This window comes from Calonectris borealis, chromosome 19 (assembly GCF_964195595.1).
Source record: "Calonectris borealis chromosome 19, bCalBor7.hap1.2, whole genome shotgun sequence".
In the NCBI taxonomy this organism is placed as follows: Eukaryota; Metazoa; Chordata; class Aves; order Procellariiformes; family Procellariidae; genus Calonectris; species Calonectris borealis.
Genome location: NC_134330.1, coordinates 901819 through 916638, shown reverse-complemented (window position 1 = coordinate 916638; position 14820 = coordinate 901819). Strand labels below are relative to the sequence as shown.

The window sequence follows — 14820 nt, the reverse complement described above, 5'->3', positions numbered from 1 at the left end:
GGCTGGGTACCCAGAGAGCACGTGCGTGTCCAAAATGTGAATGCTGGCGATGTTCTTGGTGCCGCAGGGTGCTCAGCAAACCCAGTTACCCCCAGGAGGCCTGAAGGCAGCAGCTGGGGACCTGCAGGATTATATCCGACTCGCCCGACGCTGTGTGCAGAGTGAGCTTCCGAGGGATGGGGAGTCGCTTGCTCTGCGTGGGTTTGCTCCTGCATGTAGGGCGTGGACAGGGCTTTCCTCATCTCCCCTCTGCACTGCCTGGAAGCAACGAGATCGATACTGCAAAGAAAAGACAAATTAGCATCGATGGACTTTAGACCCAGAAACAGTTAAACACATTGATTTCTGGTGATGTTTTTGTCCACGACCAACCCAGGCTTCACAGAGTTTGGCCTTGTCTTCCTCCACAGTGGTCCCGCAGAAGTGTTTGCGTCTCTGCCAGGCTGAGCACAGCCCTTGCTGGCCAGTCCCAGAGCCCCACTCCCACCCACTGCCAACGTTCACTGGCATGTGCATGACGGGGGGCTCGGGGCGGCCCGTTCTGTGGTCCCCAGCCTGGCTGATCAGAGTTTGCCTGTTTCTGCTGGTCGTTGAGCTGCCTTCTTTAGGGAATGGATCCGGCCTCCCTGGTGCAGCCAGTGCATGGTTTAGAAATCCCTTTACGGTGAGCAGCGATGCTACCCTGTTCGTGCCACCCAAAGGCGTTTGGGTGCCTCGGCACGTGTGGCATGGGGGTGCCTCCAGAACTGCACAGGGAGGAGCTGCCCCTCTCCCCTGCGACGGCTGCTGGGTTCATCCTGCCGGGGCCGAGGGTTCCCCAGCTCCGAAGCGTACGAGGACAGGAGCCCCGCCGCGCTGGGCTCAGTCAGCTGCTGCAGCCAGCGGGTTCCTCCACCTCTCTTGGTGACCCTGGAGTGGATCTGCGCCGGCCCCGGGGCATGGGTGGGGTGAAAGGCTGCGGTGCCAGCCGTGCCATTGCCAGTGCCTTCAGCTCCTGCCAGCTCCTCCCCTCCATGGCGTGCGAAGAGCCGGCCGGGGAGTGCGAGAGCTGCTCGTGGGGCGGAGAGGAGCCGGGGGTGCTCCGGGCTGGATGCGGCCCCCTGCAGCTGAGTCATCTGACCTTTCCGTCTCTCCGACATCCCCTGTGCAGCTCGGGGCAGCAGCACAAGAGCTCATTAGAAACCTGAAAGCTGCAGCGGAGCCAGGGGCTTTGGCCGCAGGGGCTTGGGGGGCACGGGCGCCTGGCCAGCGCTCCGCAGGGGGCTTAGCCACCGCCTGTTGCTGTTGCTTTCCCGGGGTCCCCCCCTTCGTGCTCTGGTCCCCAAGGTGTAGCCGGGTGCTCCCTGGGCCACCAGCTGCTCGTGGCGCAGTGCCTGGCTGCGGGGTCTGAGCTGGGTGTGCGTACCCCTCTGTCACTGCTGTCTGAGAAGTGACGTGTCGCAGGCCAAGCGGTGACTTCCTCCAAGATCTCGTTTTTAGCCATTTTCATAGAGCTGGCCGGGAGGGATCAGATCACATTGGATGTAGGGATGAGTCTGTGAGCCCTTAGCAGTGGCAAATGGCCTCGAGAACGTGGAAGAGGAGCTGGAGCGTGGTCTGCAGCGTGGGCTGGGCGTAACCTTGGTCTGCGGAAGGAAGAGACTCTCGGGCCTTATCCAGCACTGAATCTGCCCCTGACACGTAAATGTCATGGGTGGAAAATGAGCTCCCTGGAGCCCTGACCCCAGCGTTCACCCTCACCATTGCCATGTTTTTGATGTCCCGGGTGGGCTCTGCAGACCCTGGCAGGGGCAGGAGCCAGCCCACCTCTCCCCAGCTCCCCGCTGTCCCTTGCCCCCACCTCGCTCTCTGGCAGCTCGCAGCCGATGCTGCACGGAGCCTGTGGGACGGGGCGAGCACAGCAACGGGGCTTTCCATGGGCTGGGCTCTGTGGTGTCTAACCCAGCCTCCCCTCAGCGTCCCCAGAGTAGGGACCACAGCCTCGTGCACGGCTGGTACCCGGGGCTCCCGTGGAAACCCTGGTGCTTGCAGGAACCAGAGCCATTAGCTGCAGGGTCGCTGCGGCTGATGGCTCCTTCCAGGGGACGAAGTGGATGTGTACTTGCACTGGGGGCTCGCTGGGCTGCAGCGCATCGCTTCTCTTGTGCTGCCGGTGCACGGCCCAGCAAGCCTTCTCATCAGCCAGATAAAACCTCAGTGCCCAGGATGGAGGCACAGTCTGCCCTTCTCCCCAGGCATGTTCAGCGCACTTTTTCTCCCTGTTTTCTCTTCCTCAGGAGCAGGACTGCCTTTCTTAAGGAGGCCACTAATATGCTGAACTTTCTCTCTTTTTCTGGCCAGCTGAGTGTTTTGCTGGGAATTAGCTCTTCATTTCTGTGTGGATGTGTTTGCAATTCTTGCTCTATTCTGCAGGCTGATCCTCCCGTTAAACTTCAGATGTGTTTAACAAGCGGGCTGTAGGTAAGCAGGCTGTGCGGCTCAGCTCCCCAGGCTGCCGTCCCTCCCTAAAGAGCAAAGCGTCAGGTCGGGCTGTTGGACAGCGGCGGACAGAGTCCCTGCAGTGAGCAGCCCCGTGGCTGATGGAGGTATGTTACGGCCCCTGGAAGCTCTCCTCGGCTTTACTGTTCTTCGGCTGAAGCTCACCTCTTGGGTGACAAAGAGCGTTCCCCCTCCTCAGTGCAGTGGCTGGGGCTGAGGAAGCCCCATGGCAGCCGGTTAGTGCTGCAGACCTGTTGGCTCTTGAGCAGCAAATAGCTACCTTTGAGAGCAAGCTGGGTTTTGTGGGAAGCTGCTGTTTAAGGCATTGAGTTTCTCACTTCATTTCACTTCAGCAGCACCATAAAGGGGAGAAAATACTGTTAAAAATATTCCATGCACTGAGTCAGAATTAATTCGGACACTGTTTTGCTTTGCTTTGTACATCGAGGCTGATGATATGCACAGCGTGTTCTTCCTGCCAGGAGAAAATCTAATATTTCTGGGTGCCCACAACCTTCCTTAGAATCATAATAGAAAGATGAATACCCTCAGCATGCCACATGCAATATTAAAGCACTAATGATGCAATCAGTCTCTCTTAGCCCCAGTAACAAAGGAAAGAATTACGCTGCTCTTCCTGGGCATAATTCTGCTCTGCAGTGTGGGCTCTGACTGCCGAGGAGACGGCCGGGTACCCGCGCCAGCCCCCTCCTTTGCCTGCGCGCCCACGCCTGCTGCTCGTCCCTCGGCCGAGGGCTGGTGCGGGCAGAGGGTCAGCCCCGTGCTGCCGCCGCGCTGGAGCCCCTCACGGGGGGTTCACCTCTCTGTGCCTGCCCAAATCGCCGGGCTGCCGCAGGAGCCCGGAGCAGCCCCGGGGACTGGAGCAGCAGGTACCGCCTGCGCTGGCTCCACCGTGAAGGGCCCCGTGCTGCAGGGAGCTGGGGACTGAATCGTGTGGCTGTGCCCATGTGCCTGGGGGCTGGTGGCCTGGCTAACCCATCCTGCAGCTGGCGTGTCTGCAGGAGACCGGCTGGCAGCTTCAGCCGCCTTCGGACCCTCCTTTCTTCTGCACTGTCAGTTCATGCATTCGCTGGCGCTGTGTTGCACGGACCTTTGAACGCCCTGGTTTCGGTGGTCTCGCTGGCAGCCGCAGGTGCGATGTCAGGGGCAGTTCGAGCCCTGCGGTGTCCTGTTAGGTGACGGGAGAGCTGCGCCGGGGCCGTGCAGAATTAGCCTGTGTTTCCTTTCATAAACAGAGTTGCAGCCCCGCAGTTTGTGCTCATTAAGCTCTAATGCCGTGCAGTTGTCAGCGCACTGCTATCGGCACAGCCTCACACTCCCTCCCCTCTCTCGCTCTTTTGTTGCGCCTGGTTGGGGGATGCGATGGAGCCGGCCGAAACGTGGGCACCTCTCCCCCCGCGAGCTGCTCTGGGGGCTCCAGGACCGGGCTTGTGCTCCAGGGGAGTTTGGTTTTATTAATTAGCTGTTAACAATGTGGCTCGCAGCACCCTTTCCCCGATGTTATCAGGGGGGCTGGGGCTGCTCACCGGAGCTGGGAGCGCAACCAGGGTAGGTCAGGGCGATGGGCTCCTGGTTCTGGCAGAGGCCCCTGGGAAATGTTAATTTTGTCTGGTGCAGATGGTACCAAAGAGGCATCCTCCCCCAGGCCTTTGTTTCTTAATTTTGGCTGATCAGTTATGATTCGGCTGTGCCTGCTCTGAAAGGAGCAGGGTTTTTTCGCTTTAGTTTTTGAGCCCAACTGTGTGAAATACCTCGGGGGGAAGAGGGGAAGCGAGAAAATGTCATTGCAGACAAACTATTTCTGGATGCGCTCCCGTGCGGGCGAGATGGCGCTGGGCAGGCGCTGATGTGATACCCTGGAGCGGAGGGAGGCTGGTGGCCTCTGGGGAGTTGGAGTTGGGTCCTTGGTTTTAACCTTTGCCTGGGACAAATGCTCTTTATCGCCTATATCTGTGGTGGCCGACGTGACCCTGGGGGGCTGCCGGACGCATGGGGATGGGGAGCAGGGAGAGCTCTGCTTCTGCCCGTGCCGGCCATGGGCATCCCTCGGCACGGGTCCCGCTGGTGCGGGGCGAGGTGGGCTTCGTGCGGGGGCTGCCTCGCACCTCTCCTGGACAGCGGGAAATGGAGACGATCTCCCTATGGCCGTATCGAGGTCCTGCCCTCCCCGGCTCCAACATCCCGCGGGAGGTATGTGAATCACTCTTCGTGCTTTAGCAGAACTGCCAGGCCAACGAGGCGTAAGGAAGACCTGCCAGAGTAACGTTGATCTACTGACTGTAATGACCTCCGTTAAAGGGGAGCGTGGCCCTCATTGCTGCGCGTCTCCTCGTCGCCCTCTCTGCTTCCATGTTGCCTCTGACAACAGCGAGTTCACGTAAGGACTGAAGTGGCAGAACAAGATGCAATAATTGGTGCTTCCAGCACTGCAAGAGTAAATGTTTAAATGAAGAGCTGGCTGTTTTCCTGGGATTCTCCAAGGTGTTTCTGATGTGATGCCAGCTGTAGATTGATGCTTCCCGTGGCTGCTGTCGCTACCTGCCACCGCACCTCTGTGTGCCCGGCTGCGCTGGAGCTGCAGCAGCTCGGTGTTGTTCTGATGCACTGCAGAGCTCAGCCATGCGGGGAAGCTCCCTGCTTTTATTTTCAGGCATGTAAATCGTGAGCAGCTCAGTAGAGCTGGGCAGAAATCAACTGGTATGAGTGTAAGAAAGACGTGACCTGAGGGAAGATGAAGTGAGAGGATAACGTCACACTGCTACTGATGCAGAGCTTTAACACGGAGCATGCAGGCCAGAAACAAATGTGTTCCAAACAAATGTCTGCTCCAAATATTTCATGGTACCTGAATTATGGCTTTCAAGCCTGCAGCATGTTTGGGATTTTTTTTTTTTTTTAAATAATGTCCTTAAGAGCTCTAAACTGCAAAGGATTTCCATCATTTCATCCCTTGAAGAAGAGATGGCTATGGGCAGAAAAGTAGGAGTTGAAATAGATGGATTTCAACCCAAGCTTTTTCCCTGGAGTTGAGTGATTTCTCTTTCCAACTCCCTATCCCCCTCCCCTTCTTTCACACATCAGACAGAATCCAAATGTCTCTCAGTTTAAAGCTTTTGGGTGCTTGGATGAGAGTCTGACTCCAGCAAGTGCCAAGCGCTGGGCTAAGCGCTGCCTCAAGCCCCCCGGGAGCCGTGTGAGCCAGGCACTGCCCGGCAGCGCCGAGTCAAGGGGACGTTTTCTGTGTGCGCCAGGCGTTCTTTTAAATCACCGGAGTAGGAGGTGAGTGTTCAGGTAGCTGAAGCAGTAGGACCTTGGCAGTTGGAGGCTTTCCGCTGGCCTTTGAGCTGCCGGGACTTCGGGAAGTGAGCTTTGGGTTCCTGTATCTCAAGAGCACGGTGGACGATGCGCGGCCCAGCAGCTCATTCCCTCCTGGCTGCGGCGCGAGGCTCCGCGCCGGCGTCACCCGTGCCGAGTTCCACTGCGGCCCTGGGGTAGCGCAGCCCCCTCCGCCGAGTGCCGAGGGGTGCTGGGGGTTCCCACCCTTCCTCCTCTCTTTGACCGGTGGAGGGTGAGCCCCTGTTGCAGCCCAGGCCTGAGTGGGCACAGATGGGCGCTGGTGGCTGGTTTGGGGAAGCGGGAGGTGTGAGGCCGAGGTGGCCAGTCCCCGGGCACCATGCGCAGCCCTCCGGGCACCATGCGCAGCCCTCCGGGCACCATGCGCAGCCCCTGGCACCCTGCTGTGCCCTGCGATGCCCAAAGGCTGCTGCAGGGGACGGCAGCCTGTTTTCTTGGGACTTTGTGATTGATGGAAGCTCATACCCAGCTGGAGGTCAGCATTTCCATTTACACGGGATTTCTGAAGCGTGGCTGTTAAAGGACCGCGGGGTTTTTGGTGGTGGTCAGGCTGCAGATACACACTTCAGCATTATGGAGCTGCCGGGGGAGCTGGAGGAGAGAAAACCTGTGTGCCGCAGCTGCGCGGGGGCCGGGTGGGAGATGCCTCACCAGCTCTGGGGTAGCTGGGGATCTGTTTGCCATAAGAGATGAGGTGATGGGATTTTTTGCTTATTGAGGTTTAATGCCCTTAGTGGGATGTGCCCTGAAGTGCACTGGAGGGTCAGCGGGAGGATCCCCTAGCAGGGAGCCAGCCTGGTGCAGTGAGCGCAGCCCTGCCATTTCAGGGACAGCCAGGGGAAAACCAGCAGACCCCCCCTTTGCCACCAGTGACCCTCTGCACCGGGCCCCGGTGGCCAGCCGGGCTGGCAGGTGGGGCGGGGGCAGCCCCACGGCACGATGCATGTGGGCGACACCGTGCCCGTGGCTCGGCCCTGATGCCCGCGCTGCCTGCGCAGCACTGCCCGTGGCTCCTGCCATTAGGAGAAATACGATATTTGCAGCGTAAGGTTGTGAAAAGCCTGAGGCCACCAAAAAAAAAAAAAAGGAAATGACTTTTTTCTGGTGTTTATATGTGTGCGCGTGTGCATGCGCTTCTGCGCTCGGGGCAGCTGACCGGGAGGCGCTGGGGTCCCCCCGCCCTGGCACAGCGCCGTGCACGCCGGCAGGAAGCGCCCGCTGTGGCCGTCCTCCACGCGGCTGGCACGCGGGTGCTGCTGGCCCCATCACCGCACCCCCCCCATGGCCGGAGTGCCCCGGCAGCACCGAGCCACCACCATGTTCCAGAGAAAGCGCAGCGTCTCCTTCGGCGGCTACGGCTGGTGGGTGCCTTTCCTTTCTATCCCCCCTTCGCTGCTGGGAGCGTGGTGCCGTGCGAGGAGCTTTTCTTCCCTCTGCGGCCTCAAAGCAGGAAGCGCCGCGGTGCTGCGGCACGGTGCCCTCGCGGCATAGCCCTTCCCGCTGCCGCACGCCAACAGGAGCACATGGGAGTTGGGAAGGACCTTCTTCCCCCCATGCCTGCAGGGAAGCCCGGCGCAGCTTCAGCAGGCGGGTGCCGCTGTGCCCCAGCAAAGCCCCTCCTGAGCCCTGCGGGTGCCATCAGTGAGGGGACCTCCCCAGGGGCTCGTGGTGGGCTCCCGTGGGCACGTCACCTGCAAGAGCGTTCTGTGGCTCTCCCCCCACTCCTTTCTCTCACTGCCGAGGACCCGCTGCCTGCTCCTCCTTCGCCCAGGCAGCGATGCTTACAGCTGCCTTCGGCACCTTGCGGCATGCGCGGCAAGGTCACACCTGGTCCATGGCAGGTTCCCGATGCCATCAGTGCCTCCCTGAGTCATCCCTGCTCCATCTGACCTCGGCAGAGCACCACGGCTGCCGCCTGCACCCCGGGTTCAGCGGGACTGTTTGCTTCTCATGTCCCTTCCCTCTGAGATGTGTTGATCTATAGGGAAATAGTTTAAGAAAGTGGCACTGTTCTCCCTCTGCCCTTCCTGCAGTTTCCCTCTCTCTAAGGTATTTTATGCCCATTCCAAGTCTGTGCAGTGTGATGGTGATCAGGCCGTGGGAACCGATGGCCGAATCGGCAATTTGTAATGATTTTGGCTGTTGGGTGCTGGGGCAGAGGGTTGTTCTGCCTTTCCCTCCCCGTGCCGCAGGGGCTGGGGCTGGGCAGCTGGGAGCCCCGGGGGCTTCGGGAGGAGGGCTTGTGCTGGTGGGCTTGGAGCTGCTTGAAACCTGCTGGGGGAAATGCTGAGGAACTGGGAGGTTTGTGGGAGGGCAGGGAACTTGTTGAGGGTTTCGGCAAAGTCTTCTGGGAATAGTAAATGCACGCCTTACTGAAGCCAAGTGTTTTGTCTCAGCTGGATTTTTTTTTTTCTTTACATAAAAATGGGAAGGAAGCACTCCGATAAACTTCAGTTCAAATAAGCTTTGTGAAATGTAGGCTCATTTTGTGGCAGAGAGAAATTCCAGCCCTTGGGCAGCTTTGCCCCACAGCTGCCGTTGGGAGCGGTGGCTCTGGCGCCCCGACCACGCCAGGCGCATCCCGGGAGCTGCTGCTGTTGGCAGCTTCCCACTGCGATGGAGCGGAGCCGTTACCCCCCTTTGCAGGGGCGTTCGGGGCCGTCTGGGCTTTGCTCAGTCGTTTTCCTTCTGCACTTTGGCAGTTGCAGGGAAAAGGCAACCACGAGCTGGAGAGTCACAAGAAAATGTGGTCTGCTGGCTGTTAGGGGGCTGTGCCGCTGTCGCAGTCCGGGCTGGGGGGGGAAGCGGGGTGCGGGCTTTCCTTTAAATGTCAGCATCGGTGTCTGTACAGTGAGAAAGACAGACTAGGGGCAGGGGGGAGCCCTGTTCTCCATGCTCCGCGGGGGGAGCTCCCAAGTGGGGTTGGTGCACAACTCCCTGGGGGCCCCTGGGGGAGACACCCCTCGCAGTTGTGCGTTGCCTGGAGAGCGCCACGCATAGCCGGGAAAACGCTTCCCCGGGTGTTTACGGGAAAGGAAGGGACCTGCCGCAGCCCCGTACCTGCATCTGCATCTTCTCACGGCTGCCTGGGCCCGCGGCCGACACACCCTTCCTGTGGGGACCGCGCTTGGGGTGGCCGGGCACACCCAGCCACCGCTGCCTGTAGCCGCAATCGCTATTTCCAGCCCTCCACTGGAGTGTAATTGTTTTTTTGGGTTTTTTTTTTGTCTACCTGCTGCTGTCTACCTACCTGCCAGCGAGGTCCCGGGAGGAGCGTGCCTGTCCTGGGGCAGCAGATGCGATGCCACCGCTCTTGCACGTAGGGATGCACATCGCGGGCGATGCAAAGCCGTGGTGTGTGCAGCCCTGGGAGCTGCCCCCCCAGCCCTGCCCAGCGCTCTGCCTGCACCCCCTTCCCGGCGCGCCGGGGCCCCGGTGACCGATGCGGGTGCCAGCCTCCTCCCCTCTCCTCCCGGGCCCTCGGCACCCAGCTGGTGTTGGCTGCTGCTTTCCCCCGGGCGCTGCTCTTGGCGGCAGTGGGGGGAGACACCCCCTTTGCTGGTGCTGCCGGGGCTCAGGGAGCCCCAGCACCGTGCCGGGGCGCGCAGGGAGGAGGCTGTTTCACTTCACCCCACCTCGGGAAGGGTGCAGGGCAAGGCCTGACAAAGTGGCTCTCGTAACTGAGTCATATTGCAACTGCGGTTTCCCTAGCAAAGGGTTTTCTTTCTTGTGTGTTTCTTTTTTTTGTTGCTTTTTTTTTTTCTCTCCAAGAGGCCAGATAACAGCAACTGATTTTCCTTCCTGCGGTTCCAGATGAAGCCGCTCGGTGCAGCTCCCCGCTCTGGCACGGGTCCTGCGGGAGCTGCCCCAGCCACCCGCTGTCCCTGTGGCTCATTTGCACAGCTGTTTGGCAACAGCTATTTACACCAGCACTTTAATGTTCAACTTGATTTAATGATCAACAAGGCCTGTGGACGGGCTTGTTAAGTATTAAGTGACAATAGCGGGTGCTCTGCGTCTAGTTTAGGAGCGGTAGCACGCCGGCTCTCCGGGAGCAGAGCGTGGGAGCTGATGTTTGGGGAAATGCCTGGGACGAAGCTCCCGTGGCCTTGGGGTTTTGTGAGTGCAATGTCGGTCTGAGCAGGAGAGGGACCCGGGGAGGGGTGATGGTGCGTGCAGGCCGGGTGGGCAGGAGGCGCCGGGGTTGAGCTGGGTGTGCAGCGTGGCTTCGTCCTCGCCCATGGGGAGCAGGGACACCCCGCACGGGATTCCTGCCGTGTCTGCCTTGGTGCTGGCTCAGCCTGTGGCACGGTGTGCCGGGGATCCAGCCCCACTGCGTCACCCGTGGGTGCAGCCTCCTCGTGATAGAGAAGTTCAGCCTGGCAGCGGAGGGAGGTAAAGCTGTGAGTAGAGGGGAAACTGCATTTCAGCAGCCTTGCCATGTCCTCTGTGATCGCAGTGCAAAACAAGTGGGGTTTTGGGGGTTTTTTTGGGGTTTGTTTTTTTTTTTAGAGATGTGGAATTAATTCCATGCGGCAGATAAAGCATTTGCAATGACTGCCAAAAGACATAATTTTGTATTTTGAGACATTACCATGATTTGCATTAATTAATATTAATATGACTTTAACCACAATGATTCTGTGGAGATAGGCACTTATTAATGGTGCCAAATAAATAAGTGAAGCGACTGGGGCTCCCGGCCCCGCACGAGCCGTCCGGGGCTGGGAGCGATGGGGCTGCTCTGCTTTCCCTCCGTCCGGGGCTATCGGTGCGGGCGCTCGCAGCGGCTGTGGGCAGGTAAGGGGGTAGGTAAGGGGTAAGTCAGCGGCTGCTGCCCGGCTGGGGATGGCGCAGCCCTGCAGGGATGAGCCTGAGCTCGCGCAGCGAGGCAGCGACCAGCCAGGTATGCAAATCCTGCGCCTTGCTGTATCCTTATTCCTTCCCCGTTGGACTGGGCTTCTCGTCATGCTGCAGGGTCGAGTTTGCGGGGTTTGGTGTGACCTTCCTGGCGCGTCGGGTCTGTCACGGGTCTGTTGTATTGAATAGGTGTTTTGTGGGAGGTGTGGGACCAGTGCTTTGGAGAGAGCTTGGACACGGATAAAAGTCCTCCTCTGCTGCCCAGTTCACCTCTGGCATTTTGGGTGGGGAGGCAACAGTTCTCCACTCGTCACCACCAGGAAATGAGTGGAAGGATTTTGTTTTACTTGCTGCCAGGCTTAAGTTTCGGTTAAATTTTGGTTGATTTTGTTTTCTGGTCAAGTCTTTCTGTGGTGATTGTCATGTCAGCCAGACCGATGGCACCTCCGAAGGAGATGCTGGCGTCGGGTTTGCCAGCAGCCCCTGGTACCCAAGTGGGGAGGAGGGACAGCCCCCCCGTCTGCGCCTGCAGTAACACGCTCCTCTGCTTTCTCCCCAGGATCGACAAGACGATGCTTGCCAGCCTGAAGATCAAGTGAGTACCGGCACTCTTCTCTCGTGTAAAGTGATTTCCCTGTGAGATAGGCGGTGTTGAGAGATGGCTTTGTGCGTGGAGGATGCTTTCTTGTTGGCTGGGCTGCCTTCCCGGTTCCAGCTCTGTGCAGTGGTAGACCAGCTGTATCTGCCCGTTCCTGGAGATGTGTTTGAGCGTGTCACACAACTTGTTCTCCTGTCGAGCGCAAGGTGGTTCAGGCACTGGGTGATTATAATAAATGCAACAACACAGTTGCTGTATGATCAGTGGGTTAAGGCATGCACGGTGCACTTCACGGGGCACCAGCTCTGCCTTGGGAGGGATGGGGGTGGGAATTGGCAGGACGGACTGCCACCGAGCTTCTGCCTGTAAATTCAGTGAAGTCTGGGGTTTTTTTTATTTTTGTTTTTGCATCTTGCAGTCTGGAAAGGGGGTGGGTGTCAGTGGGATAAAGGGTGCCTGTGCTTGTTACCCAGCTCCTGCTCCCATGCCGCTGGGGCGGGGTCTGGAGGGACAAAGATGCTCTTGGGGCCCGGGAGGGTCTGTGAGCCGGTGGTGTTGCTTGGTGGGTCCATCTTGAGTTTGCCACAGACTTGCTGGCGGCATGGGCTGTGTGGCTGCTGGCGAAGTGGCTGCTGAGGCAGATCCCGCTCTGTAATGGAGCGAGGTGTGCGGGATCACCATGCCTGCTGGAAAATGTCATCAGCTGGATGGGGAAGAGCAAGCGAGAAACGACTGGGAGCGGTGGTACCGATGCTCACTGTTCTCCCGGTGCTTGCGGCTCTCTGGGACCTGCCTCCTGTTCCCACCGGCCCTCGTCCTCCTGACTGCGCGATGGGGAGACCGATCCGATCCCTTTCCTGCCGCCGCGGCGGATCCTCCCCTCTCCCCGGTTTCCGGGTAAGCTCCCCGAGTTGGAGGTTTTCCATTGCAAGCACACGCACAGCTCCAGCGCTATCAGAATAACCGTGTGCTAATATAGAAATATTCTGGCCAAGCCTCCCTTGAGCTCAGGGTAATGTGTATGGGTAACAGCTCATGCGGTTTCCCTCTATAATCATTACTTGTGCAAATTATTCATTAATGGAAAAGTATACAGAAAGCCTTGGGGGAACCTGGTGCCTGAATGAGCCTGCAAATGCCCGTTGTAAATAGCACAACAGCCATGCTGCTGCTAAGCTCATTGCTCAGGTTTTTGCTGAACTAACGAGAAGTTTAAATCAATGTTTACTGCTTTTGCAAGTGGAGGGAAATCTCAGTAGACTTTCCTTTTTCTGTGGAACTGAGAAGGATTTAACTGCTCCTTGTACACTCTTGTAAGCTGTGCCCTGATTTTGTTTGGGGGCCCGTGCAGCAATTCTGCTGCAGAAATAGCATTTAACCTCCTCTGCCCACCATGCTGCGCTCGGAGCGCTGTGCCGGTGCCGTGGGGCACGCTGCCGCGCTCCTGCTTGGGCGGGGGTGAGGGCCTGGGGCCACGTTTCCCTCTCCCTCCCTCCTGCCCCGGCCGGAGGAGGGGGTTTGCTCAGGGTGTTTGATGAGCATCCACTGGAGTTGTTTTATCCCTGCTATTTGCAGCTAATGCTTTCCACAGCCTCATAACGCTTCTGGTTTGTGGACAGATTGCTTCATTAAACGGTTCTGTAATTGGGGCCCAGCCAGAGCCACATTAGATATTTGTAAAAGCTTTTAAAATTATAAAAAAAAAAAAAGTTTTTGTTTTCTAACGCCCTCTTATTATTGCTGCAGCCTTCTGGCTAAGGTACCAGGCGTAGGCAATTTTCTTCACTGTATAACTTGTTAACAAAAAGACAAGCTGCTTTCTGCAAGCCAAGGAGCACTTCACGAAGCCTTGTGCATGCTGCAGACATCAATATTGACTTGCAGAAACCTGGCAGGGGAGGAATAGCGTGTGGTGGTGGATGTGGCCCCGAGCTTTCGGCTGCAGAGGGGGTCCCAGCGTGGCGGGGGGCTGCAGCAGCCCCCGCCTGAGCTGGCCCCTCGCGCCTGGGGTGAGGGCTGTTCACCTGGGCAGCATCGAGCCCCTCCGTCCCGGGGGAGCGTGGCGGAGGGGAGCAGTGGGCTGCGCATCCCAGTGGGCTCCCGGGGGCGAGAGCGAAGGCTGGATCCCGTGCAAAGCTGGTGTTTGGTGAAACCGAGCGGTGCAGTGGGAGGGCGTGAGCACGAAGGTGGGCTGCAGGACGCTCCCTGCCTGCTGCTCTCGTCGTTCGTCATGATAAACTCGCACACGCAGGTGGCACCAGAGCATCAAAGCGGTTTTCCCTCTCTCTGTCTCTCCTTTTTCTTTTTTAATTTGGGTTTCATTAGTTCCTATGGTAACCATGAATATGTCTGAGGGACTCGGAATGAGTAAACATTGCGGAGTGGGAGAGGCGATGGATGGGGAGCCCTGGCACCGCGGTCAGGGGCTCGGCTGGCCCCCTTCGGTACCAGAGCTGCACTCGGGCAGGGAAGGCGCTGCAGAGGACCGAGCATCCCCAGGCAGCTGCTGCTGAACGGCCACATTTGCTGCTCAGCCTCCAAAATGCCCAGGAAGCTGTGGTGAGTTTGGGTCTGGCTCTGCTCTGGGAGCTGTGCCCGTGCCCTGCCGGAGCAGAAGAGCCTGAAAGTGTCGGCTCTCCAGCGGGGAGTGTGTGTGCCCGGTCCCACTGCTCCGGGTTTAAATGTGCAGCTGGCAACGGGCCATCCCTGGCTCTCAAAACCCGCTGTTCTGGGGCGGGAGAGAGCTGAGTTCCTGGCTGCCGCAGGGAGCCGTGGGCTGCTCTGGAGAGCTCGGGCATGCTCCCACCTCGCAAAGCACCCGAAGGCAGTGTATGGGGGATGCAGAGTCTGGGAGAGAGCTTGGAAATACTCTGCTCGCTGGTTTTGGGGGGTGCATGTCCCCAGGGGTGGCAGCAGGTGCTGGTGCTGTGGGGTCGTATGCCAGGAGAGGGGCAGAGGCTGCCGACAGCCGCTGGGACCCGGGCCAGCCCCGGGGTGCTGCGAGATGGAGACCGAGTCACTTGTGCAGTAAGCAGGATTTGGCATGTGTGGACCCAGGATTTTGGCATGCACCAATTCCATCACGATCCCTGTTTTTCTCTTAAGTGTTTTTTATTCCTTACCTGCTTCATGGTGAAGCGCTAGGTGCAGCTGAACCCCCGAGGCTGGCAAAAGGGGCATCAGGTCCAGAAGCAGCCTTCCAAACCTTGGCTTGGTGCTGATGTTTTCTTGTGTCACGTCAAGTCTCTGCAGAAAGCTAGCAGCGTCTCCGGGATCGCGGGGTGCTTCTGTGGTGCCCTTAGTGCTCCTTGGGGCACGGCTTCAGGCAGAGCTTGTAAAACGTGTTGGAGTTTGAGGTCAGGTCGTGCTGCCGGGGAAGGGAAGAGCTGAGCCAGATGGCAGCTAAACCCACTTCCCGAGCAGGGAAGTCACCCTGGAGGAAAACATCAGCCTATCAAAGGATCTTTGCATATCAAAAATCAGCCCCAGCCAGATGAGCTTGCCTGCTG

At 58.6% G+C, this 14820-nt stretch overlaps 1 protein-coding gene across 6 annotated transcripts in view; it reads left to right on the top strand.

Annotated features, from left to right (window-relative positions):
* RAP1GAP2 (RAP1 GTPase activating protein 2) overlaps window positions 1–14820 on the top strand; it is an 82483-nt gene that overhangs the window by 9091 nt on the left and 58572 nt on the right. For 2 of the 6 annotated variants that reach the window (XM_075168204.1, XM_075168203.1), the window contains exons 1-2: window positions 7089–7214; window positions 11273–11308. In XM_075168204.1, the coding sequence (XP_075024305.1) occupies window positions 7135–7214; window positions 11273–11308 (116 nt within the window). In that variant the 5' untranslated portion in view covers window positions 7089–7134. Of the gene's footprint in view, window positions 1–7078; window positions 7215–11272; window positions 11309–14820 lie in introns of those variants that run through there. The other 4 variants (XM_075168199.1, XM_075168200.1, XM_075168202.1 and 1 more) reach the window with 4 other exon arrangements.